This window comes from Onychomys torridus, chromosome 1 (assembly GCF_903995425.1).
Source record: "Onychomys torridus chromosome 1, mOncTor1.1, whole genome shotgun sequence".
Lineage (NCBI taxonomy): Eukaryota > Metazoa > Chordata > Mammalia > Rodentia > Cricetidae > Onychomys > Onychomys torridus.
Window position 1 is genome coordinate 76,982,611 of NC_050443.1, and position 27,782 is coordinate 77,010,392.

The window sequence follows — 27,782 nt, forward strand, 5'->3', positions numbered from 1 at the left end:
CAGGTGTGTCACTCTATCAAAAAGTCTGTCCCACTTTGCCTGAAGGTGCACATTATGTCACCATGTGACACCTGAGAGCATGTCTGCATTCAGTCTGTCTGCAGAGGCATTAAGGCAAAGGAGGGCTTTGGGCTTTCCCAGTGACTTAGTTGGCACTCTTCTGGTTTGTGTGGGACCTGTATGGAGAAAGGAGACAATCTAGGCTGGGTTTCTTGCAGGCTGGTGGAGTAGTCTGGGAAAGAAGCTATCGAGAACTGCGTTTTTAGGGTTTATTGGTTGACTCACTTGTTCAAACCATACAGCATGTTGAACCTCTCTGATTTGTGAATCCATTCTTTTAGGCCTTTATCTTTTCCATCTCAAGTTGGAACCTTTTGGATCTGTCTATTAGTTGGTGTTTTGTGATAATAGCAGTTATTAGTAAAGAATGGATTGTTTCCTCTTAGTTCAAGGCCAGCCTGGTTTACAAAGTGAGTTCCAGGACAGCAAGGACTAGACAGAGAAACCCTGTCTTGAAAAACAAAACAAAACAAACAAACAAACAAAGGATTGTTCACATTTATATTACCACTTGTTTTTTTTTGGGGGGGGCAGGGTCTCACTCCTGGCTGGTCTGGAATTTACTGTGTAAACAAAGCTGGCTTCAAACTCACAGAGATCCTCCCTTCTCTGTCTCTCGAGTGCTGGGATTAAAGGCATATGCCACCATGTCTGGCCTCTTAGTCAAGTTTTTTTTTATATTATTATTATTAAATAATTTTAAAATTGAGATTAGGGAATTTCTCTCTCCACAGGAATGTTTATCTTTACTACATGGCTAGCTTTTATTATGATTCATCCTAAGGAACAAGAATATGATCTTTACTCAAGATGGCTGCCTAGTGATATTTGAATGTAAAGAGGAAAAAGCTTAGTTTTAGAAATTGGGAAGTAGCATAGAAATCTGTTATAAGATGATGGAGCAGATTCTATTTCAAGCTGTGGTGTTATTGGGTTTATTGTCTTTGTCAAGTGTTAAGCTTTCTGTGTCTCATTTTTCTCATTTGTAAAGTGGAGGTAATAAAGCTAATGTATGTGTATGTGTCTATACATTTGTGTGTATAAATGGACATGGCTTGAGTGAGTGTGGAGGTCAGAGGTAGTTGTTGAATCTTCCTCAATTGGTGTCTGTCTTAAAGAGACTGTCTCCCACTGAAGGTAGAGCTCTTCATTTGACTAGATTGATTGGCCAGTGAGCTCCAGGGATCTACCTGTCTCTGTCCCTGCCAGCCTCTAGTGCTGTGATTACAGATACATAAATGGTGCTGCATTTGTGTTTTACATCAACACTTTACTGAGTCAGCTTCCCAGCCCCTACAGTGGAGTTTTTAATTTAAAAATATATGTTCATTTATTCATTCGTGTGTGTGTGTGTGTGTGTGTGTGTGTGTGTGTGTGTGTGTACACAGTGGAGAGGGGGGAGTGTGTTCCATGTTGTGAATACAGGTTGCTCTGAAGTACAGGCAGTGACTTAGGTTTTATTAGTATAATATGCTTACACCATACATTTAGAACTTGAAGACCTAAGTGAGAAAGTAATGGGTGCTAAATTTCTTTTAGAGGTTGAGGCAGGAGCATTACTTGTAAGGTTACGTTTCTGGCATCAGTGCTTGTGGCTATGGTAGTGAAGATGAAGCTGTGGTACCAATTCTGGCATCTAGTGAGCAGAAGGAGCTGCAGCATTTTCTTCATTGGACTAGTTCTTCAATGTAGCTTTGTCCTTTGTCCTGAAAGTTTGGCCTCAAGCCCTTTTCTCCATTTCTGTAGCTTGTGAGCCACCTAATATAAGCACGTTCGTTTTCTACTTAATCATCTAGGCCTAGTACTTAAAGAATCCTTGGCTGCTGCCTCTGGGACACATCTGACATGTTTCCTGGTTTTGTAATAAAAGTTTTATTGAATTACAGCTACATTGTTCATTTACATATTGTCTGTGGCTACCTTTATGCTAGAATGTAGAATTGAGTCATTGCGACAGAGATGATATAAACTTCAAAGCCTAAAATATTTGACCTTTTGCAAAACAATTCCCAGCTCCTGCTTTAGTGGATAATATTTGTCTCTTAACGGAACACTGTCTGCTTTATCAAACAGTAAGTGTTTGGCTTGACTTCCAGAGCAGAATTTGGACCTGAATTGTAATGGCTGGTTTTAGCATGGGATGTTGGTAGTATGCTACAGTTTTCTTTTTATTACCTGCGTAATATGTTATATTGTTACATGTAAATATGTTATATGTATTTTATATGCATAAATATCCTGAAAGTCATTTTAAAAATAGGTGTTAATGTTTATTTTTCTGAAAAAATTTTAAAGGATTTATTGGGAATATAAAAAATTTAAAAAGTATGTTTATTAGTCTTTTCATATTTACTCATAACTTCTGTAATGTAATGGTAATAAGAATTCACTTATGGTTAGGGACCAGTGGCAACAAACAATAATAATAACAACAGTAATAAGTGAGGGACAAATGGTTATAAGGAATTGGTGTTTCTGACTACTAAGAATAATTTTTTCTCATGATTTTTCTGTATTTTGCTGCTTTACATCAGCAGTATTTTCGGCTCTGTGTAGCAGGAAACCTAACAGTCATCTGAAATGAAATTTCTTTACTCAAGGAGGAAAGTGATTGATGGCTGGAATGGGCTCAGATACACCTGTACTTGGAAAACAGATGCTTTGTCTTTTCTTTACTTCGCTAACTGGAGAGTATTTGTTTTTAGGCCTTGTGCTGTGGCATCTTGGAACTCCACAAAGCATGTTTGAGGAAGGAAGAACTAGGGAGAGGCAGAATGAGGCAAAGGAGGAACTAGCACCACTTCTTTGTCCTATTTTACAATTAAAAGTAACCATTTCCCGTGAATTCTTCAAAAACTTTCTGGCTAGAACTGTGTCATATGAGCACATTAGACCTTAAGGGAGGCTGGGAAAGCGTATAGATGCTCTTCAACTTAAAGTGAAGGGATTATGTCGCCATAAAGCCATCAAATTATATTTATTTATTTCAGATCTTTTTGGTGTGTGTGTGTGTGTGTGTGTGTATGTGTTGTGTGTGTATGTGTTGTATGTGTATGTGTTGTATGTGTATGTGTGTGTGTATGTGTGTATGTGTTGTATGTGTATGTGTTGTATGTGTATGTTGTGTATGTGTGTGTGTATGTGTTGTATGTGTATGTGTTGTATGTGTATGTGTTGTATGTGTATGTTGTGTGTGTATGTGTGTGTATGTGTGTATGTGTATGTGTTGTATGTGTATGTTGTGTGTGTATGTGTGTGTGTATGTGTTGTATGTGTATGTGTTGTATGTGTATGTTGTGTGTGTGTATGTGTGTATGTGTATGTGTTGTATGTGTATGTTGTGTATGTGTGTGTGTATGTGTGTATGTGTATGTGTTGTATGTGTATGTGTTGTATGTGTATGTTGTGTGTGTGTGTGTGTGTTGTATGTGTATGTGTTGTATGTGTATGTGTTGTATGTGTATGTTGTGTGTGTATGTGTGTGTATGTGTTGTATGTATATGTTGTGTGTGTGTGTGTGTGTGTGTGTGTGTGTGCGCGCGCGCGTGCGCGCGCACGCGCATGTACACTGTTGCATGCTGTGGAGGTCAGAGGACAATCTCAGTTGTTGGTCCCCATTTCACTTTGTTTTGAGACATGGTCTCTCTTGTTTATTGTTTCACAGGACAAGTTAGCTGGCTAGTGAGCTTCTGGGAATTCCTTTGTCTCTGTATCTCTGTATCTTGTTTTCTCTGTTGGGGCATCCTGGGATTACAGATGTGTATGCTACTGCATTATGCTACTGCATCCATCTTTTCTCATGTGAGTTCTGGGATCTGAACTCAGGTTCTCAGGTTTCCAAAGCAGGAGCCATCTGCTGAGTTCCTTCCCTCTTTCCCTTTCTTCATCTTTGCCTTAGTTTGTTTTTTTGGGGGGGAGCATCATGTAATCTAAAAAGTTCTTAAACTCATGTAGACAAGGATGACTCTGAACTCCTGAGTTTTGGACTTATTTACAGGCTTGCTCCACCATAAAGTCATTTTAAATAAAAAACATTGTAAATTAAAAGTACATTTAGCCAAGTGGTGGTGGCACACACCTTTAGTCCCAGCACTTGGGAGGCAGGGAGGTGGATCTCTGTGAGTTTGAGGCCAGCCTGGTTTACAAATCAAGTTCCAGGACAGCCAGAACTGTTAGAGAATGAAACCCTGTCTTGAAAACCAAAACCAAACAACAACAAAAACACCAACCCCCCAAAAAAACAAAACAAAACAAAACATCAAACTTACTGAACATAATAGATTAACATTACAGTGCACTGTACAATATCAGTTGTTTATTCTTGTGATCACATGTTGCCTTGGACAGCACAAGATGTCATACTACATAATAACCTGTGAAAGATCAAAATTAAAAATGTGAAGGACATGTTCTACTAATTATGCATTACTGTTTTGCTAGCTGTGGTGGAGCATGCCTGTAGTCTCAGCACCTGAGAAGTGGAGGATGGAGAGTTTAAGTTCAGCTTGGGATACCTAACAAGAACCTATGTGGTAGTATGGATGAAAATGGCCCCCATGGATTCATAGGGAGTGGCATTACTGAAGATGTGGCCTTGTTGAAGTAGGTGTGACCTTGTTGGAGGAAGTGTGTAAGTGGGGTGTGCTTTGAGATTTCAGAAGCTCAAGCCAGACCTAGTCGCTCACTTTCTCTTCCTGCTGCCTGCTGATCCAGATGTATAACTCTCAGCTACCTCACCAGAACCTTGCCACCATGCTTCTGGCCATGATGATAATGGACTAAACCTCTGAATTGTAAGCCAGCTCCAAGTAAACGTTTTCCTTTATAAGAGTTGCTGTGGTATCTAGTCACAGCAATGAAACCCTAAGACAACCTGCCTGAGGAAAAAAGAAGTATTTGTAGTCTGTATTATTCCATAGTAATGCATGATAGTGTCTGTGTTTTACTGGAGCTGCCAAATTCTGGGCTGGGTGTAGAGTATTAAATGAAGAGATGAAGTGTCTTTTTAACCTAGAGGTGAAAAAAAGTATTAAGACGTTTAGTAAGTCAGAATGATTTTTTGGGTAGACTTTTCTAAGGACCATAAATAGAAGTAACTGTTCTGTTTGAGGGATTTTGCGAAGCCATCATAGAGGTAATGGTATTTCAGTTGCTCCTAAGAACAGGCAAAGTGGACAGTGATGGGTCAGAAAGCATTTTGTTGCTGCATCTTTCCTGATGGTTATAACCTCAGAGACTTTCTATTTCATTACTTGACCCTGTGATTATTGGAATAGTTTTGCAGAATTCTCCATTCCCTTATTCCTCACCTTCTACTCTTTGGTAAGAGGGTACAAGGTGATTTCTATGACACAATGAGGAAAAAAAACCATTTATGACATTTCTTGCACAATTCTTTCTTAGTCCAGTTTTCTTTAGATTCTTTCTGACAAAAAATACATCCTGCTCAGTCTGTTTAATGTTACCTGTATGTATGTTTTCAGGGCCCACCAATTGATACGCTCTTCCCCAAGGAAGACTGTTTCTCAGCATTAGTTGATAGGGTTGGATTTTATATAGTAAAAGTGGGGTCAAAAATGAATCAGACTTTTGGCTTAGTAACTTCATGAATTGAATATGAAATATTTCCCATAGCCTCAGTGAACCCTTGGTTCTCAGCTGGTAGCACTGTTTTGGGAGGCTGCGGAACCTTTAAGAGATGAGGCCTAGCTGAGATAGGTCACTAGGGGCAGGCTTACAGTTTATAGCCTGGCCCTGGTTTCAGCCTTATGAGCCTCTTCCCTCCACCTCTTCAGCATAGTATACTACCAGTATGCTCTTCCACAGGGGTTGTGCTTCCTGTCTGCGCTGCAGTGCGACTGTTCTCTGAGATGTGACCAGCTGCATGCACTGACCACCAAGCCTGGAGCCCTGGCTTCCATGTTGTCTGCATTTTGAAACTGTGAGCTAAAATAAGGCCTTCCTCCTCTAAGTTGCTTCTTGTCGGGTGTTTGGCTGCAGCAATGAGAACATTAACATAGTAACTAAAAGAACAAAAATGCCACTTACTGCAGTAGAGAACTGAAAGAGGAAGAGACTTTGGGGATGGTATACCTGATGACACAGTTTTGTCTCCTGTCCTAACCATTATTTGCTGCTGGAGAGTAAGAACTAGGTCTTGTGATCTTTGCATATATAGCACTATATCTGGTGTGTAGAACATACTCTTGAATGGTGACTGAATGATGACACTATTGTTTCCATGAATGATCAGACTATTTTTCAAACAGGTCATGCTCTTCTCTTTGGGTCCTTATAGATAATCTCAGTACCTTTGTCTATGAAAATTCTACCTCTTCATTAATACTGGATGGTCAGCTTTCCTTTGCTGTAACATATACCTGAAATAATTTCTAAAGAGAAAAGTCTATCTTGGCTTAGAGTTTTGAAGTTTTGTTCCTTTTGGACCTTTTGAGGGAGCACACCATGTCAGGAAGTGCATTGTAGAGCAAAGCCCTACAATGGCTAGGAAGCATAAGTGAGGAAGAAAAAATGGGCTCGGATCCCATATTTCCTTCAAGAACACATCTCTCATGCCATTAAGAGATCCTACTAGGTCCTACCTTTTCAAAATCTCACCACATCCCAATACCATCAAGCTGGGGACCAGGCCTCTAACACAGGGACCATTGGGTAAATTCTAGATCCAAACTGTGATAAACACTCAGCCAAACTACTGCCTTTTCCATGAGGCTTTCCCTCATTCTCTAGATGTAATTTGTGTTTTCATTCTCTGTTCTTCTTGGCTTGTTGTTAATTTATGTAACTCTGTGACTGGCTGCTGCCAAATAGATTTTACTTTTTTCATTGGCCTCCTTTTGCTTGTTTATTTATTGATAGTTTCTTGAATCCAAGGCTGACCCCAAACCTACTGTATAGCCAAGAATGTCCTTGATGGTCCTCCTGCCTCCACCTTCCATGTGTTGGGGTTATGGTTGTGTACCACTACACAGCTTCCTGATTGCTGGGATTATAGGCGTGTGCCACCATACAAAGTTTTATAATATAGTTTTAAAGTTGGTAGCCTGATGCCTCCAGTTTGTGTGGTTTTTGGTCTTGTGCTTCCATACTGCTTAAAATATTTTGAAAGCCATTATTTATTTTATACTCTACCTCATTTCAGAAAGTGTCCTTAGTAGGCCTTGCCATCTAATTACTTCAAGAGAGAATGGCACATTACATGGTTATTTTATATCATAATTACCATTGTTAACTGACTTTCTCATACATTTAGTCGTGGTATCAGAAGATTACAATTTCCATTCTGCAAATGTTGAAAATTGTTTGTGGTTGCAAAAGAAAACCAGTTCAAACCCTCTGGCTATTCCAGTCATAGTAAGCACTAGTTAAGTACTTAAACAGGTGAGGTGAAAGCTTTGGTTTCTACACAAAACCAATTTTTCTAATTTCTAGTGTTATTGATTGTTTGCTTTTATAATAGAGTTAGCAGGTGGTTCATGCTCATATGCCTACAGAGGCCAGATGTGTGACCTAAAAGGGCCTAGTTAGGTCTAAGAAGACGTCACAGACAAAATACTGCTGTCTAAGGTCCACAGTTTATAATTTGTCAGTTATTGACTTTGTAAATCAAAGGGCTATATAGTAAAAAAAAAAAGGAAGTTACGACACAGAACTACTAACTCATGTAGATTTCAGTAAGCCATGTTATCTTGTTGATTTAATTTCTTTTTTCAAATATATAGCCTTCTCCTCCTTCAGTTCTGCCTTTTCCCCATCCTTTCTTCCTTATTTTAGAGACAGGATGTCACTCTGTATCACTGACTGGCCTCGGTCTTGCAGTGATTCACCTATCTGTGTATCCTGAGTGCTAAAATTCTAGGTGTGCACCACCACACCTGGCATCTCTTTTCATCTTTGATCATAGCTGTTGTTAGTCTTCAGAATCAGTAAAGCCGTTGTACTCATCAGCATGCCTCAATTCCACAAGTTTGTGTGTCATCAGAGGGAGCCACGTTTTTCTTTAAAGGGTCAATAAATATTGTATTTTTTCTTATTTTTAAAAATTAAAATGTAATATCATAATTTCCCCTTTCCTCCTACCCTTTATAGGAAGGGAGCCAGTTTCTTATATCAGTACTGGAAGTGAGATGGGGCAAAGTGAAAGGGGGTGGTGATGACATTTGATTGCCTGTGCTAGTTATCTATAAAAATGGTGCATTTTATTGATAATTTTTCAGAATTGAAGGCTGAACAGAAGATACCTGAATTTGATCTTTCCATACTATGTGATAGACTTTTTTGTTTCTTCTACTTCATTCTACATGTTTAGTTGTCTAGTACATCACTTTTTAGTCTGTTTGTATGCTTGTGGGTATTTTTGTTTTTGTTTTGTTAAGATCTCACTCTGTAGCTGTGTAGCCCTGGCTGGCCTGAAACTCTTACTGCTGGGATCAAAGTTGTACCTTACCATGCCTGCCTTCTTGTGTCTTTTTTTTTTAAAGATAGGGTCTCATGTAGCTCAGGCTGGCTTAACTTGCTTTGTAGACGAGGATAACTTTGAATTACAGATCCTCCTGCCTCCACTTCCAAATGGCAGGGATAATAGGTGTGTCACTTTACCTGGATTACTTTTTAGTTTCCTACACATGTCGATCTCTGTTGGTGATTTCCTTTAGATATAGGTAATTTCTTCATCATTTTTAATCTCTAAAATCTAGAACATGGAAGAGCACTTGATGGACTTGGATCAGGCATATAATCCTAGCTACTGGGGAGGTTGAGGTAGGAAAACCACAAGTTTTCGAGGCTTACCTGAGCTACAGAGTGAATTCAAAGATGGCCTGGACAACTTAGTGTCATTCTGTCTGAAAAAGTAAGAAGATAGAAAAAAGGGAAGAAAAGTAAAAAGAGGGGATAGGGTGTGTTTCATTGGTAAAAGGTTTGTCTGTCTTTGGGTCTGAGAGCCCTGAGTTCATTTCCCAGTACTGCAGAGACTGTTTAATAAATATTTCAAAGACTTTCATAATTAATATTCTTGTAGCTTTGCAGATGGTAATGACTAGAAGGGAAAACTGACAGACTGAATAGTTGCCCTGAAGCCGACAGGATGAAATTTAAGAGGAGGACTGTGAGATTCTGCATTTAAGTCTCAGCGAATTGGGCTGAAGGAGACTTAGCATGATGCTGTTCTTATGAGAATGGTGGTTTGAGTACCTAAGTCCAATGTCATCCAAAGGCATTGCAGTGGCTAACACTTTAATGTAGCTTTTGAATTATTAGAAGTACTAAGTATAGTTAAAGGAGATAGTATTAGATTGTATTTAAGAGTAATCCCTTGGGGTTACTGCAAACAGCTCTGTGTTTAGTGGAAGTTGCCCTAGAATGCCACCACTCAAAGTATCATTTGCACTGTTCAGTCTGTAGTGAGATAAGCAGAGAAATTGAGAGGTATTTAGATACTTACAGCAATCTGACAGTCATTTTATGTCTAATGAGTTTTGTTTAAAAAAAAAAAGCACTTCTTAGCCATGTTTTTGTTTTTTCTTAATATTTTCTCTTTTATAATCATTTTCAGTGCAGTTATAGATTTATTTAAAAAAATTGAGCAGAATATTCATTGAGCCCTCTCCAGCTTTTAGTTTCCTTTATTATGAGAATTGTACAATACAATTGGCTGAACCAGTATTGAATACATTATTGACTGAAGGCTGTAGTTTGAATTAGTTTACTCTTTCTGTTGTGTAGTTTTGTAGGTTTTGAAAAATGCATAATACCATGTATTTATTATTACAATAGTGTGAGACTCTTTACTCTAAAAATGTCCCATGCTTTACTTATGTATTTATTAAGCTTTCTCTTCCCACACTTTGACTGTTTTTGTAGTTTGCATTTTCTAGGATATCATGTAGTTGGAATCATGCAGCGCTTTTTCTGAATGGCTTCTTTTACTTAGCAACCTACGTTTAAGGTTTTGCCATGTCCATTTGTAGCTTGATGGTTTCTGTTTTGCATATGCTATTGTATGGACGTATCATAGTTTACTCATTTACTAATTAAAGAATGTCTTGATTGCTTCCAGTTTGGAGCTCTTGTATGAACTAGGGGGACTTTTTTGGGTGGGCTATAAGCAATTTTCATTTGGGTAAATACCTAGCTGTTCAATTGCTGAATTGCTCACTGAGCCTATATTTAGCTTTGTAAGAAACTGCCAAGTTGTCTTCTAAAATGATCGACCATTTTGTATTTCAGCAGCAGTGAGAGTTCCTGTTGTTTCACATCATCTGCAGCATTGTTGTCAGTATTTGTGACTTTAGTATTGTCTTAGGTAGGAATTAATAGTAGTATCACATCATTGTTTAAATTTGCAGTCCCTTAATGACTTACTATGTTGAGTATCTTTTTGTATGATTGTTGTCTTTGGTAAACCTTTTGTTCAGATTTCTTGCTTCTACCTGCTTTTTAATACAGGGTCTTACCATGTAGCCTGGAACTCATTATGCTGGAACTCATGATCCACCTGCTCCACCTTCCTAAGCACTCTACCAGTACGCTAATCACCCCAGCCATTTTGTCCTCATTTATTTATTTTTTTCCATCTACCTACCTACCTACCTACCTAGCTAGCTATTTATTTGTTTGTTTGTTTGTTTATTTTGTGGTGTGGTATGTACATGGCATGGCATGTTCTGTGGAGTCAGTTCTCTCTTTCTACATTTAAGTGGGTTCTGGGAATTGAACTTAGGTCATCAGGCTTCTGAAGCCAGTGTTTTTACCCACTGAGCCATCTCACTGGTCCTAAAATATTGCCAGTGCAACCTTAGCTCCATAGTTGGTGGATCTCCACCCCACTCACTCCCCATTGTGCATTTGAACCTAAGGCCTTGTGCATTTCAGTCAGGTGTTCTAACATTAAGGTACGGTCCCCAGCTGCTCCTTTTTTTTTTTTTTTTTTGGATTGAATTGTTTTCTTACTGCCAAATTTAAAGAATTCCTTGTGTATTTTGGGTACAAATCCTTTATATACTTTGAATATGTACATAAAGTACATTATGTACACATACTTTGCAAATATCTTTTTCTTGTCCGTGTCTTGTGTTTTAATTTTTGTTATGTTTTGTTTTTGTTTTTCAAGAGAGGGTTTCTCTGTGTAGCTTTGGAGCCTTTTCTGGAACTCATTCTGTAGCCCAGGCTGGTTTTGAACTCACAGAGATCTACCTGCCTCTGCCTCCCGAGTGCTGCATCACTGCCACCCCGCATCTTTTCGTTTTTTTAACATTGTTTTTTGAAGAACAGTTTTATGTTTCAATCAAGTTCAACTTGTCTAATGTTTCTTAAATGGATTGTATCTTTGATGGTGCATCTAAAAAACCATTACTAAATCAAGATCAAGTGTTGTGGAATATTAGTTTAAGATGTATTACATTCATTTATGCTGTGGAATATTTGTTTAATGATGCAATGATGTGTTGCAGTTTTTTATGTTGCCTAAACCACCTGATTGGTCTAATTAAGAGCTGAATGGCCAGTAGCTAGGCAGGTGAGAGAAATAAGTGGGGCAGCCAGGCAGAGAGAATAAATAGGAGGAGAAATCCAGGGAGACAAAATATAGTTAAAGAGAAATGGGATAATTTAAGTTAGAAAAGCTGGCTAGAAACAAGCCAAGCTAAGCCCGGACATTTATAAGTAAGAGTAAGTCTCCATGTATTTATTTGGGAGCTGGGTTGTGGGCCCCCAAAGGGTAAAAAACAAACAAACAACTATAGTAAAAAATTTCTACTGCATTATATTATAGACATTTTTATAGTCTTGAATCTATGATCCATTTTGAATTTTGTGCGTGTGTGTGAAAACTATAAAGACCATGTCAGATTCTTTCCTTCTCTTTTTCTCTCCTTTTCTGTCATTCATCTTGTATAAATTAGAATGGACAGAGTATGAAGGTGAATGACCATCTTAAAACTACTTTAAGTATGGGCAGTGATTACATAACTGTAATTCCAGCACTTAGGTGGCTGAGACAGAATTATCAGGAGTTCAGGGTCCTCCTAGGGTCCATAAATGAGTTCTAAACTAGCCTGGGTTGACACAACTGTTTCATAGAACTAAACCAAATTAAACAAACAAACAAACAAACAAAAATAACAACAACAAAGAATCTGATTTGAGGAGGTCTAGGAAAGAGTCCCTCAGTACCTGACTGCAAAACTAAAGCACAGAGGACCTCTGGTTTTCTTCTTGACCCTGGTGCTCAGGAGGACTCTGGCGGCTCCAGAACACCTGCCTGGCACCTCTTGTTGGAGCCTGAGTTGGGAGAACAGCAGAGACAACCAGAATGGTGGGAATGTAGCTGTTTTCCGCCCCTCAGCGCCTCTTCAGAAAGAAGGAGGCGGGGGGGGGGGGGGGGAGTGCTTTCCCCGCCCCTTCCCCTCCCTTTCTCTGTTCCTCCCTCTCTCCCTCCCCGCCCCTTCACTGAGCCACTCTGTCTTTGCTGCCGCCCTACGAGGGCCAGAGTGTGCTGCTCCACGGGAGCTGGGTAGCTGCGCTGCTGTGCCGCTGCTGCTGCGCCCGGCCGAATCTAGCTTGTCGGGCTGGTTCAGCTGGGCTTTGTCCCAACTGCTGAGCAGGGAGAGGTGCGGCTCTGCGACAGATACACAAGATCATCAGAGATGCTGGGCCCCATACTCCCCACCAGGTAATGCTGGCTTTTCCTGGGCCTGGCACAGCTAGGCTTATCGAGGGTAGGAGGAGGGGGTGGGTGTCTTGCTGCCTTCCGGGGTAGAATGGGAAGAACATTACATTCCACTTACCTTAAGGGACTCTTAATGAGGGAAGGGGCCTGAGGGTGGAACCTTGAGATAAACCCATTCAGGACTAGGCCTGTGCTGGAATTGGAGATCTGGCTAGGGAAGGTTATGAAGGGGAAGCTGGATTTTTGGGGAACTATGTGCCTCAGGGGCCCCCTCTCCTTTGTAAGCATGCTTCTGCTTGGTGGCCTGGGTGATGCTTTTCTGTGCCTTGGTTTAGCTGCCAGCTTACTGGGATCAGAGGTGGTACTGTTCCCTGGTAGGTGATACAGTAAAGATAGGAGCCCCCTGGAGCTGGTCCCGCAGCAGCCTCTGGAAGCCTCAGTTTCCCTCTCTGTGGAGAAGGGGTTAAGGTTGTTTGTAACTGTGGCTTCCCTAGGCTGTCAGGTTACTTTGTAAAGGTGAGCAAAATAGAGACAGAGGAGGCAGCCTTCTGTGTGTATTTTGCTGGTCTGATTAGAACCAGTGACTTCAGGGCAAGACAGGTTGAAAATGCTGATGCTCATGTTGGGGGCAGGTGTAGGTGTGCTGACTGTAAGGTGGGGTTGAGAGAAACAGGTGAAAGTATGTTACTATTGTTCTCTGACCTCGTCAATTCTTTGGTCCTTAGACCATTGCTGTAAACTAGGCTGTCTTCTCTGGAGCCCTGTTGTTGATCTGCTAAGTAAATGACAGAGCTTGAGATTGTGTAATGTTTTAATCACTGTAATTCCTCATTGTTTGGCACCAAGAAATACAAATAGTAACGTACCTTGATTATTCTAGACCTGCTTTCTCATTCCAGTTTCAAAAAAGCTATGCATTTCCTCTGGCAGGCCTTCCTCTCCTTCCTCCTCCTGGTCCTTTTTCCTTGCCTGCCCCTCACCCGTTTTCCCACCTCACCGTTTTCCTTTCTCCCTTTCCTTGTCCTCATGCGTTCCACTTCTTGTCTCTTCTCCCTCCATAACCTGTTTTGGTTTTTTGTCTTTTCTTTTCTCCCCCGGATCCTCTCCCTCTTGGTTAGGCTCTCCTCTTTTCCTTTTAGAATATTTGATTGTGCTTTCTCATTGGGAGTGGGTTGCTGGTGTGGGACCTTTGCTGTGATGTTTGTAAGGTCCAACCATTCTAGCTTCCTTGTTTTTCACGTAAACTCTATTTTCTTTAAGTGCCAAGCTCTCTCCTTACTGCCCTCAAGCTGTGTTTGGTGTCTCCCAATACGCAATCGTTCTTCCTGGTTCTTTTCCCCATTTTTCCCCTTGAGCCAAGGCAGAACATGGGCAGTAGGGAAAAGGCACAATAGAAAGTCAAGAGCTTGAAGGCTGGAGCTGGAGATCAAGTACAAATGCAGCTAGATAAGAGACTTTACGAGAGTCTCTTTTAGATGAGGGGCTGGGGGATAGCCAATTACCAGTTGGCAGCCCAGAGGTCTGCTGATTGGAAGAAAAGGAGGTTGTTGACGTGTGTGTGTGGGGGGGGGGCACAAAGGAACAGATAGCACAGTAGGAGGAAGAGGAGAAGGTGGAGTCTTGGGGCAAGAGAGTGTTCTTTTGAAGAGGAAGGTGGCTTTGACATCAAGATAGTGGTTATTTGGAGGTAAGGGTGGCTGTGGAGGGAAAGATTATAGGATGTGTAACGGGACCATATAGGCTAATTCTTTTTCTCTTCTGACTTAGGGCTCTAAGGAGTGGTTTATCTTTGCTCTGTGTTTTCCCCCTTGGGCAGTGCCCTAAAGTGGGAGAGTCTTTGGGACTAGAGTGTAGATATTACTGAGATAGAAAACAAATTTACATGTGGTAGGATTGTGCCATGGCAAGGAAACAGACTTTGTCCCTGTTCATTTCTGGCTCCAGGCCATTTAAGTGACTCGCTGCTGAGTACCCTTCCTGAGTTATTTGATCTCTCTCTCCCCTTTGTCTTCCCCATTTTCTTCAGTTCACTTTCTGGCACAAGATAGAGTCCAGAGACCAGATAGGTGGATGTTTACATCACTCACTGTGTAAAACTAGAAATAGAACACTGTGTAGGGTTGATGAGGCTCTAGGAGGCAGTGAGGAGTGCCTCAGAAGACTCTGTACCACGATAGACCCATATTATCTCTACTCTTCCTGGATGCACTCTTAAAACACTGAGAAGACACTCAGATGCTGTAGTCCAAAAGCCTAAGGATGCCACTGAGCAGTCTCAAATTTGAGTCTCATTCTTGGTGAATGCAAGAAAAAGAGGGAATACATAGAAAAGGCTTTCAGGATTGATAGTTGAACTCCATGCTCAAAATGGAGGCCAACTGGTAATCAAGTCCTTTATTCAGATCAGAGAGATGGTAGGAGGCCCATATAAAAGATTTTATATTTAGTGACTCTTTGTGATAAACAGACAAATTCTTTGTTTTAGTAATTACTGGTTACTTGCTTGTTAATCTAAGTTTCATATATAAGATGAAAGATAATTTGTATTAACACTGAAGAGTTTATTATAAAGCTTAAAAGTAATTTTATAAAAAAAAATAAAACATAGGGCTGGAGAGATGGCACAATAACTAAACACATTGGCTGCTCTTCCAGAAGACCCGGGTTCAGTTCCTAGCACTCACATTGCAGCTCATAACTGCCTGTAACTCCAGTTCCAGGGGATCTGGCATCCTCATGCAGACATATATGCAGGCAAAACACCAGTGCACATCAAAATAAATAAATTTTTAAAAATAAAAATTACACAGTTGATAAGTTATTCATATTCTGCAAAAAAAAAAAAAAAACTCTAAAGTCACCTCTTAATAAAGTCTTCCTTGGGGTTGGGGATTTAGCTCAGTGGTAGATGGTAGAGCGCTTGCCTAGTAAGCACAAGGCTCTGGGTTCGGTCCTCAGCTTGGGGGGGCGTTTCCTTGACTGTTAGGGCCTCTCTTCTGGATTTGTGCAGCACATTGTGGCTGAATTCAGTGGTGGTACTTGCCTTGTTGTATTGTTATGTTAATTCTGCATATTCTCCTCCTATTAGGCTGTGCATTCATTTGAGGTCAGAGTCTAGTACATCTAAAAGTCAGCTACGTACCTGTTTAGTTACTATGTATATGTTAGTAAATAACATATATAGTTGCTACTGATTATTAAGGAGATGTATAATAAATGAATATATTAAAATTTGTGATAGTTGCTGTGATAACCAAGAATACCTTTTGGTCATGTTAACTGTAATAGTCTGTGACTATCTGCAGTTCTTACCAGTACCAGCAACTTATCAGAAGTGTAGGTAGAATTGACTGCCAGATAAAGTTATTAATCTGGAAGAGAGCTGTTTGGTTAAAAGGTAAAACTTGGGTGTCATGAACAATAAGAGTGTTATGTAAGGCCTTTGGGCTGGGTGAAGTCATCTTGGGGGAGAGTGTTTGTATGAATAAAGGGCCCGGAGTCTTGATGTGTGAAAGCTATGGAAGGAAGCGTATATAGAGGGGAGAAGAGAAGGCAGAAAGATAAAAGGGAAAGAGAATCTAAGAAAGTAGAGTATTTAAAAGAGAGCTGAGGTTAATTATATTGACTGCTGATGAGAAAGCGAGCAAGGACAGGACAGAAAAACGGTCATTTGATTTTTCAAGATGGAAATGATTGGCAATTTTGACAAAGGTGAGATAGGAAGGATGCCACTTGGCACAAAAGGGAAGGTAGCAGAGGTAGCGCTTTAAAAATTAGTAGATAATTCTTTCATTCTTTTGAGAAGCTCGGCTTCTGAGGGCAAGCAAAGACAGAAATGGTGTTTGGAAGAGGACAGTGGTGTCAGAGGAGAGTGTGCGCACAGGTAGGGTACTGTGTAGTGTTTGTATATGCAGCCGTGAGTTCTTACCTTGATTTTAGTAACTTCTTAATGGTTTCTCCTTAATTGATTCTCCATGTAGTCTGTTCTACTCTGACTAGATGATAAATCAGATCACTGCTTTAAAACCCAGTGCTTCCCTCCAGTTGCTGTCCAATCCGGAGTCTTGCTGTGGCTCATAATGCCCTGCACAACCTGACTCTATCACCAGTCTCTCTCTGTTTCTCTGCTTCTGTCTCTGTCTCCTCACTCTTTCTTGTCTGGTGTTGAGGAGGCTCAAACCCAGGGCTGTGAACAAACTAGGCAATCATTCGATCACAGAATTTGTAGCCCCAATCACTCAATCTCAGTGTCTTGACATATTTTTCCTTATTTATTAATTAAACTTTAATGTTGTTTGTCTTTTTGCTGTTCTGGTGCCCAGTATATATAGTTCCATATTCTATATTTGTATTTATGGTTCTGTCTGCTTAGAATGGTCATCTTCTGGATGTTACTAAAACCTGTCATCTCATTTCTTTCTGCCTTTTCCTTCCTTTCTTCCTTTCCTCTTCCTTCCTTTCCCATCATTTATTCATTCATCTTTCCTCCTCCCCCGACAGAGCTTCTCTGTACCCCTGACTGTCCTGGAACTACTCTGTAGACCAGGCTGGCTTTGAACTCAGAGATCCACCTGCCTTTGCCTCCTGAGTGCTGGGATTAAAATCATGTGCCACCACCAGCTGGCTGTCATCTCATTTCTTAACCATTGAGCCATTCAAGGATTAAGTGTTTCTTCCTCAGCACGTCTGTCCTGATCAACCCTGCCCCCTACATACATGCACATTTATACTTGGCACTGTTTTATTAAATTGCCTTTTTTTTGTCTGCATCTCTTACTAGACACATAATTTCCACGAACACAGGAATTTGGTTTTACCCAACTAGATTAGTACTAATTCATTGTAAATGCACAATCAATTATTTGTCAAATGACTGACTGTATCACACAGAAAGCTTGGTGTAATTGAAAAGGTCATTCTAGGGAAGAAGTCTGGCAAGTAAAGAGTATATGGAAAAGAAAATCATTTTTGAGGGAAGGAATGACATCATGACTTCATTGTAACTGGAAGCAAGGAGAATATGGTTGCATGTGTAAGGAGGCAAGTAGTTTTGGGGATGGAAAATAGGTTTCCTGCAGAGATTTCTGTTTTATTATTAAAAATAAAATCATCCATTTAGAGAGGAGTGGGGAATCATATAATGTCATACAGGAAAATAATTATAACTTTGAAATGAAAGCAGCTAACCAGATTTTATAGTGTTCTTAGACATTGTTACTTCAGTCTAGAGACATTTGGGAGAGAGTTGAATTCAACTATCTGAACTGGAATTTTGTTGTTAAATTTTAGAAAGGGAGGGAAAGGCCGGCAGGTGTTGTGTGTGTATGTGTATGGTTGTGTAGTTGTGCGTGTGAATCAATGACATATCATGTGGGTCACAGGGATCAAACTGAGGTCATAAACTTGGCAGCAAGTACCTTTACTCTAAGCTTCTGGGTTTGGGTTAATTTTGAGAGACTGACTAGACAAGGAGAGAAGTCAAGGTGAGGACTGTAGATACTGTTAGGTAATTTATTGGAGCTCAGAGTGAAGTTTCAGAATTTTAGTGGAAAGTCTTGAACTAGTTAGTGCTTGTGTTTTTAGAGGGTATATGATTCATTTATAATGTTTGAGTTGATAAATATTTGATCAGACCCTGGGTGTGATCACATGGGTATTGCTAAATTGGACCTGAAGTAAGAGAATGGAGTGGTGTTGACGGTCATTACTGTGGCTGTTGAAGTCATTCAGCTACAATGATAACCTAAGATGGGGTGAAGAAACAGACGCTCGGGAGCTGAGTGAGGGTGATGTGGAAATGAGTAGTCAGTGTGATAGCAGCCAGCAGAGGTGCCTCACAAAAACCAGTCTTTTCTCTAGATGGAGGTAAAGAGAGGATTTGCAAGTAGCATCGGAAATTAAGGGTAAAGTGTGTAGGATGAGTGTGAGAACAGCCAGCCTCCAGTTTTGGGGGGTGGAGGTGGGAGTGGGGGCTGCAGTGGCAGCTAGAAGAGTCTTCAGGTTTCCTTTATTAAGGCTAGCATGCAAAGGAGAGCTAGCAACAGCAAATGGAAAGTTCCAATCAGAAATAGTAGAAGGGTGTGAATCAAGAGGGGGTGTTAGGAGTGAGGACAGGAGGGGTGTGTGTGTGTGTGTGTGTGTGTGTGTGTGTGTGTGTGTCTGTCTGTCTGTCTGTCTAAGTACATAAGTACAGGGTAAGACTAAGTGAATTCAGTCTTTTACTCCCAAGTCTTTTCCATTTCCACATCTTTTTGCCTTTCATAGTCCTCTAAACTTTGGGAAGCCTCTCAGTATAGCACTCTGTCTCAAATTATAATTAGTGTCTAAAGAATACTTTTAAGAGAATCAAAATAATTAAGAAATTAGTCATGCCCATGTCGGAATTTATTTAGTAAGCTTAGGTAAATTATATACCCTGGTAGGTTTCAGATTCCCTTTGGTTTGGAATTGGCTGACCCTTCAGAAGCCTTCCAGTTTCTGTGTTTTCCATCAAGCCTGATTGCCTTAGGAAGTGGGCTGTTGCTCATTACTGAGATACTCCGTGTCTGCTGGGCAGAGGCCTAGAGACAGAGAGATTCATCATAGTCTTGTCCCTCAAGTTATTCCTTACCTAGTGACCACAAGCAGTGCAGGTGAAACTTTACATTGCTTTGTAAAAGTATGTATAAAATGCAATTAAATTTTGAGGGAAGAGGTAAGTTTCTTAGAGGAGGTGAGTTCAGTTGGACCTTGAGGAATGAGCAGGCGTTTGCGAGGCAAACTCACTGAGACGTCTTAGGCAGATAGAACAGCGTAGTAAAGATGAGGACATGAAAATGTATGATAGAATGATGATGGGTTTGGGCAGTAGTATAGGTGAAACCAGGAAAATGGATGAGGAAGAAACAGATGTATTTGTGGGACATCTTTTCGTGCCAGGCATCATGCTAGGCACTGTCCTTTTAAAAAAGCTTTTATGTTTTAATTCTGAACTCTAAACTAGGTAGTCTTGTTTGTATTTTACTCAAGAGTCAGTGGAGGATCAGAAATTAAAGTAGCTTTCATAACAGCTCAAAACCGCCTACAGTTGTCTCCCTGCTGCCCCAGCACTTGCTCGTTACTACACTAGAGCAGGCGGCGGGCCTTTGACGCATTAGAACGACATCCCTCTGCAAACTCAAGGCTGCGGCATTCCAGGTTCCTGCCAAAGCAAACCTCTTGGCACGATTTAATTAAAGATCAGATTCTAATAAGCAGGCACCAAGGGCATACGGTATTCCTCAGGCCTGAGTGTTGGCCATGCCAGTGTGCAGCTGCTCTGGGCTGTTCAAAGTTCGAAATGTAGTGAGTATGTGGAGTAGGCGTTATTTCTTCTCCCTGTCCCTCCTTCGTTTTGCTGAATAATGTATTGTAAACACCTAACAATTTTTTCTTTCTCTTTTTGTTCAGTGCTGGGAATCGAAAGCAGCGCTTTCATGCTATTCTGCCAATGAGCAGCATCTTGCCACCCTCCTTTTATTTTAAATTATGATCTGAGGGATTATCTGGGAAGTGTATTAGAGGATGGGCAAGGTGGCTCAGTGGGGAAAGGCACTTCTCGAGCCTGATGCTGCTCTGAGTTTAAGTCCCAGAGTTTAATTTCACACGGTGAAAGAGAGAACTGACTCCTACACCTTCCCTCTGATACTCCCACGCATACAGTGCATGAGCATGCGAACACATAATAAATAAGTGTAATGAAGTTGCTTTAAAAGTTAAAGCAAATTAGACATTGTGTAGTTTATCCCTTTGCTTCTAGAGGTAACAGTGTGGTACAGTGATCACACAAACGTTTTTTTCAGGTCCCTGCCTCTTGTGCCCACTATGTGGTATTGTGGGGTAACTGGCAACATCTCCAAAACTATGCTTCTTTGGATTTATTCACTGTTCTATTTCCAGTACCTAACAGAGCCTAGAATGAGAAAAGTGATACCTAGCAAGTAGGTTTCCAAGATTTTATAAATTCTGAAGTATGATCTGATGTTAGTGATTATTAAAATACTTGTTACAAATAATGCTGAAATATTATATGGAAAAGTAATTAACCCAGCTGGTTCTCTAGGGAAACTATTTCATAGAATTTCAGCAGCTCAGTTGGGAAGTGTAAAGGACTGCCCTAAACCCCAAGTCCCATGTTGTAAACTCAAGACATCCCAGATTTCTCAGTGCAGGTGGATAGCAGCTGGCTCTTCTTTTAGGGAATAACTCTTTTCTTATTGTAGTTTCTCTATAGCCTTGTTCTTTAATCAACAATTTTTTAAAAATTTGTTTTAACATGGGGAATTTACTGTCCAGATCTAAAAACTGCTTAGAAAAGGCCATTTTTCTGCCTATATGTGAGACAGAACATAGCAGGCCTACAGTGTTCTGCTATGTCCCACTTTAGTTATTTTTCTTTGAAAAATTATATTTTCAATTAATTTAATTATTAATATAATTCAATTAATATTCCCTCTCTCCTCCTTCCCTTCCTTTCTTTGTGATAGAGTCTTGTTATGTAACATAGTCTGACCTCAGTTCTCTTGTTTCTGTGCTGGGATTACAGGCATATACATGTGTTTATGCATGCTCTTATGTGTGGCAACACATGTATGCAAGTACATACACATGTGGAAGCCAGAGGTTAACCTTGAGTTTTTTCCTTGGTCATTCTTGACTTTATAACTGAGGTCTCTGCATTAGTCTGGAGCTCACCATTCTGGCTAGCCTAGGCAGGTTTCCCTTGGAATCTCCTCCTCACCTCCCAGGTGCTGGAAGTGGCTATAAAGACAGCTAAGACTTGTGGAGAAACAGTAGGAAAGGGTTGATTGGAGGGCTGCAGGGAAAGTGGAAAGTACTGCCAAAATCTAAGCCCAGGTAAGCTCAGAGGGCAGTGGTCAAGAAAGCAGTTTTTGTGAGTGAATATAGTTTGAAGGTACTAGGAATGTTTAACTTTGAGAAGAAAGTTTTGAATGTCTTGAAAGGTTATTTCAAATACTTAAAATTCTGTCTGGGGTAGAAGGTTTTCTGAATAGCTCTAAAAGATAATATTCAAGTATGGAAAGGAATAATTATTCTTGTTTATTTTACTTGATCTTATATTTGTTCATTTTTATGTTCACTATCTCTTTTTTAATTACCCATTCTTTGCCAGGAATGGAGTAAGGGACTGAAAAATATGTAAGATATGAACTTTGGTCTTAAGAGGTCCATAGTGTCAAGTCTAGCTGAGGGTGGTGAAAGGGGGGGGGGGCAAGTGTGCAAACAAAGAATTGTTGTGCAGAATGAGAGAGACAGAACTTGTGTGAGAACTCTTTAAATGAGTGAACAAAGGAAGACGATTTGCCTTTGAGACTGTAGATATCTACTGCTGAAGGCTTCCAGTATAGGCAGGATGACCCGAGCTGGCATCATGTGGTACAAGGTTTTAAACATTAGATTCCAATAGAGTTTTGATTAATCTACCTGCTAAGAATTCTTGTAAACATGATAAAATGACTAAAAATGAAGAAAAGTATGCATCAAGATGATTGGTGACGCTTTCCTGGCATAATCCTGGCCTATGGCCTAAATGGGAGTTACATTAAATGAAGCTGCTGGTTGAAAGTCTCAGAGGCCAGAGAGATCCTGTTTTGGGTAGTAGGTAGCTGTGGGAGTATAATTTTGGAACTGGCAGCCTGGAGTAAGAGGGCATTGCCAACTATGACACTGGATGCCTTCTTGGAAGAGCTGAGGAACCTGAGTTAGAGTTGGAAGAGAAGGCAAAGGCAGTCATATCTGGGAAGTGAAAATAGAAGAAATACATAAAAAAATTTGCCCAGATAGTCAGTTTGGATTAACAGAAGTATCCTTACTTATTTTTGATATTGTTTGTTCGAAAAGGACCAAAGGTTGGTCAAGATGAATTAAAAAAAATCCAGTTGAGTTTGACTTTAAAAAGTTAAATAAGATTTTAATTAATCAAGAGAGAAATCATTGACACAGAGCTTGACATCTCCCTGTTCCTTGCTCCTTTTCTCTCTCTCTTCAGTGTGTGTAAGAATATTTGGTAAGGGCCAGTTGTGGTGGGGCACACTTTTAATCCCAGCACTCAGGAGGCAGAGGCAGGTGGATCTCTGTGAGTTTGAGCTCAGCCTGGTTTACAGAGTGAGTTCCAGGACAGCCAGAGCTACATAGTGAGACCCTGTCTCAAAAAACAAAACAAAAAAGAATATTTGATGAGCTAGCAGGCAGTATAGGTTGGTGATAATGCCCAGAATTATGGCCTTTGTACTTGAAAGAAAGAGAAAAAAAAAGGAAGCAAGTAAGCAAGCAAACAAGCTTGGCAAGTTCAGAGATTTCTGAGGCATAAATTGAATGTAGACTGTGTATAGCCTTAGTTTAGAAGACCAATTGATATCATACTATTGTACTAATAAATTCTTTTCAAGTCAGTACATATCTCTTCCTATAAACTGTATTAATTAACATGTATCTACCGAAAGTTAAAGTAAGGCACTGTTGGTCTGCACAGATGATAGAATGGCTCCTGGGAAGATACATTTGTAAATAATTATAACAATACAAAGAAATATAATAACCTGGAAATAAACCCATTGCCTTGGACCTAACTTTTTGGAGTTGAAAATATTTTCTGAAGGTGCCATAGAAGAAATAACAGAATTAATCCCCCAAGGATGGGTGAGTTCACTGTTTGCTAGGGAAAATAGGCAGATGAAGCATCATGTGTAAAGGGACAGAGGTGTGGAAATTATGGCATATTGAAAGAAATTAAAGAAGATGGGATAGCTAGACTGTAAGAGGAATTAGAAGTAGTAGAGTGACTGATGAATGGCCTGCTCAAGTAAGAGCAGGCCTCTTGAAGAAGCTAAAGAGCATGGCAGTAAAGGAATTTAAAATACACAATCGTAGGTTTCTTTGGATGGCTTCCGGAGAAGCCACTGAGGAAAAATCAGGATGGAAGAAATCAAGATTTTCCATTTACTAGAGAATATTAAAAAGACTATTACAGAATTTTATAAATTTATGAAAACCGTTACTTTTATTGAATACAGTATTCTGTCAAAGTTCTTTCTGTGTCTTAATCTTTTTAATTTTTAGAATAGCAAATTAATTGCATTTTAAAGAATTGATTTCTGAACCAGTGGTATGCAAATCTGGCTGACATTGAGGCTATTTATTTTCAAAATACAGAATTAACCCAGACATAATAAATCAAGGCTTATGGGTGTTAGGTCCTGACAATCAATTTCTAAAAGTGACTGGTGATTTTTATGTAATTTTTGGGAGTTTTTTAATTTCTAAAGCACTGTTGTATCTTACTCCTAGGAGACTTATTCTAAGTAGTTGTGGTTAAAGATACAATTTCTACCATTACATGCATTAATAAGGAGGCAATATAAACTCTGGAACGTACATATCTGTTGTCAAGAACTAGAACATATTTTAAGGTAATAATACTTGTTTTCATTAAAACCCCTTGTTGGCATATCATTGGAGATTTTCCTCTTAGATTTTATTCTATTTTCCAAAAGCATGGGAAAATGGTAGTAAATTAAGCAGGATGGTTGCTGCTTTGAACAGAGTATATTTAGAATCAGATAGAATTTTGGAGGAGGGATATCCAGAAGAACTGGCACAGGCATAGTACCTTTTTTGTGAAGGACCAAGAAGTATAAGTACTGTAAGTTTGTGGGCATCTGACCATGTTTGCCAGGGTCACCCGAAAGACAGTATGGGTAATATGTAAATGAGGAGTATTGTTTGGAATGGGTAATATGTAAATGAGGAGTATTGTTTGGAATGGGTAATATGTAAATGAGGAGTATTGTTTGGTCCTGGTGAAACTAGCTACAAAAACAGAAGTTTCACTGGCAGTTGGCAGTCATCTCATCCATGCAGGGAAAGATGACTTGTCTAAAGGTATAAAATTAGATGTCAGCAAGCTCAGTGTATGGAACGCTGCAGGAGGGTTTAGTTCAGTGGTTCTCAACCTGTGGCTCACATATCACATATTTACATTATGAGTCATAACAGTAGCAAAATTACAGTTATGAAATAGCAACAAAATAATCTTATGATGGGGGGTTTGCCACACCATGAAGAACTGTATTAAAGGGTCGCAGCATTAGGAAGGTTGAGAACTACTGTTCATAGTTAATCTTCATGTAAATGAATGGAATGGACCCAAAGAGGCTATGGGATTTTACTACATCTAGCATTACTGGATTTCCCACTGAGTTTTTGCCTGGTCCAGGTCTGCTTTTCAACTGTAGCTTAAGTGTACATCTTTTTTGTACAGGCTCTGAGATAAGAGAATGCAGAGAAAAGCAAAATCTTGGTGAATTTTTAGCAGTGTTTGGCTCACAGTAAGGATTTACATCTGGGTTACCAACTAAACAGGCTAGCAGTATTCATGGCTAGTAGCAGAAGGGCTGTATAATTTGTCATTTAAAACATTTTAAATAGGTATTTCCTTGCACGTAATCATGTTCTTTCTTTTGATTCTAGTAGCTGCTGCTGCTGGTGGTGACAATGTCAAATAACGGCTTAGACATCCAGGATAAACCCCCAGCCCCTCCCATGAGAAACACCAGCACTATGATTGGAGCTGGCAGCAAAGACACTGGGACCCTGAACCACGGCTCCAAACCTCTGCCTCCAAACCCAGAGGAGAAGAAAAAGAAGGACCGATTTTACCGATCCATCTTACCTGGAGATAAAAGTACAGTACTTAATTTATTTTCATAACTTTTGTGCTTTAAGAAGAAAAGACAAAGTAGAGCATCTTTTCCCCCTCCTAATAGTCCAGATGAAAGATCTGGCCTTCCCTGACTTAATTCTCCTTCAGTGCCTTTTATTTTCTTGTTAACTATTCTCCAAGCCTTGCCTTCCTAAAGTGGCTAACGCCAAATGAAAATTTGATTTATTATTTAGTATTATATTTGAACAAAATTCTAAGAATAATTTTGTTCTTGCTAGCTATCAGACAAATTGTAGACATTTGTATGTATCTATTTCATTTCTTTTTAACTTTTTAAAATGTTTATGAAATCATAAAACCTAAGGACTTTTGGAATATCTTTGTTTGGAATTTTCTTTTTCGCAGATTGCTTATGTATCAATAGAGCTGGTGTATGTGTGTGGCGTACATGTAGTGTGTGTGGTGTATATGCATATGTGGGTAGTATGCTCATGAACCTGTCTCATCAGAGGAGCATATTTTAATCAATCACATTCCACTTTATTCCCTTTAAGAAAGGTTCTTTGCTGAACTTGGAGCTTGGCAGTCAGTCAGCAAGCCCCAGCAATCATCCTGTTTTTGACCCCCCAAACCTCCCCCAGCAATGATGCAATTACAGACGCACATGGGCATACCTTGCTTTTGACGTGGGTTCTAGGGATTTGAACTCAGATCCTCATTCTTACATAGCCAGCACTCCTACTGCACTGCCACCCCAGCCCCCTTTGTTTATTTTTAAAGAAGGTTCTCATCTAGAACAACAGGATAGAAGCAGCATCTTCATACATCATTGCAACTATAGGAATAGTTTTCTGAGCCAAGAATCTAGATACCTGGGTTGTGGTTTTGCTTCTTCCACAAGCTGCCTGTCAGGTTGTGTCAGTGACTTCTCTGTAGATGTCAGTGCTTCATCTAAAAAATGAGGGAGCCAGAGCCAGTTTCTTTTAGCTCTGCAACTCTGTGCTTACATAGATGAGGTATTGCAAAATGCCATTGGATCAGGCTTGTCTGTGTAGGTAGAAAGAAACCAGGCCATTGTGAGCTATTTTTATTGGTGATAGAGCTGTAGACCTGGAGGTTCTTCTGGAAATCTGAGTACCCTTAGCCAGATTTGGTCTGAAAATAAATCTTATCCTCACGATCAAGTCTGCATCTTTGTCGATTGAAAGCAGTTACAAGAAGTTCTTGCAAGATGACTGAATAGCCTGATTTTTTATTTTCTAGCTATGGGTTTTCTATAGATTCCCTTAGCACATTGGTTTTACTCCTGTTTAAGATCCTTGTTAGCTATTATTAATGTATACATTAAGATGAAAAAATGGCCGAGTTTCTTCTGTTTCGTTTGGAATCTTAGTTCAGTTAGCAATCTATTACTCAACTTCAGGATCTATGACAGTGCTAGCAATCTTCGCCATGTTCTGCCTTCATATAGCATTTGAAAATTTATACAAGCCGCATAGAGAACTGTTCTAGAAGTGAATTCCCAATAACCCGTATTGAGGTCTGCTCCCACATTAACTCTTATCATTTATTATTTTAAATATCTTAATTATAGAGTCATCTACAAAATGGGAGTAACATAATTCATGCTCATCTATGTCAGTAGTAAGCACTTGTATACTACTCTATGTCATGACTGTAAAAGTATTTTCTAAACTATAAAACCATACAGATAAGAAGTTAACTTATTTTAATGAAATCTCATGCATTCTTTTGGTTGATGCCCATATCTAATACCCACAGCTTATTTCCAATAAGAAGGCTGAACCTTACAGAATAGTAAACAGTGACCAGCTTTCACGGGTGGAAAGAGAGGAATATGTACAGAACTAAAGTCTTCCTGAGCATCTACTGCATCATACTCCTGTTAGTTGTCTCAACACTGATTGCGTATTGGGCCCATACATGGTGCTTCTAAGAAATGTATATCTGCTCCTACCCAGATGTAGGAGGCAGAATTTCTAGAGATGCAGTGTTGTGTCTCTCAGGGAAATGAGAATGGAGTGTTCTTTACATTACAGTAGTGGTTTAGATTAGAGCTGGCAGTGGGTGGTGTCTGTGGGCATTACCTAATGCTGACCTCCAGGATGGCCTCAGCTTGTGCTTGATGGATGCATAAAAATTGGAAGAAGAAGCTATAATTGAAGGCTTGTAATAGGTAGTGCTGAGTTGCAGGATTCCATGTGGGAAAGCCTGGTTCCTGTGGTTAGGATTTGGAGCCTTTGGTTTATTCTAAGAAGTCTTATGGCATTTAGTTTGAAATCTCTTTCTGGCTGCATTTTTATGAACAAAGTG

At 39.8% G+C, this 27,782-nt stretch overlaps 1 protein-coding gene across 2 annotated transcripts in view; it reads left to right on the forward strand.

Moving 5' to 3' along the window:
- The first annotated feature begins 12,521 nt into the window (after nucleotides 1–12,521).
- Nucleotides 12,522–27,782, forward strand: part of Pak1 (p21 (RAC1) activated kinase 1) — a 58,095-nt gene continuing 42,834 nt past the window's right edge. Inside the window, exons 1-2 of one of the 2 annotated variants that reach the window (XM_036186730.1) lie at nucleotides 12,522–12,751; nucleotides 25,256–25,469. In XM_036186730.1, the coding sequence (XP_036042623.1) occupies nucleotides 25,280–25,469 (190 nt within the window). In that variant the 5' untranslated portion in view covers nucleotides 12,522–12,751; nucleotides 25,256–25,279. The remainder of the gene's footprint in view (nucleotides 12,752–25,255; nucleotides 25,470–27,782) is intronic. The other variant, XM_036186738.1, reaches the window with a different exon arrangement.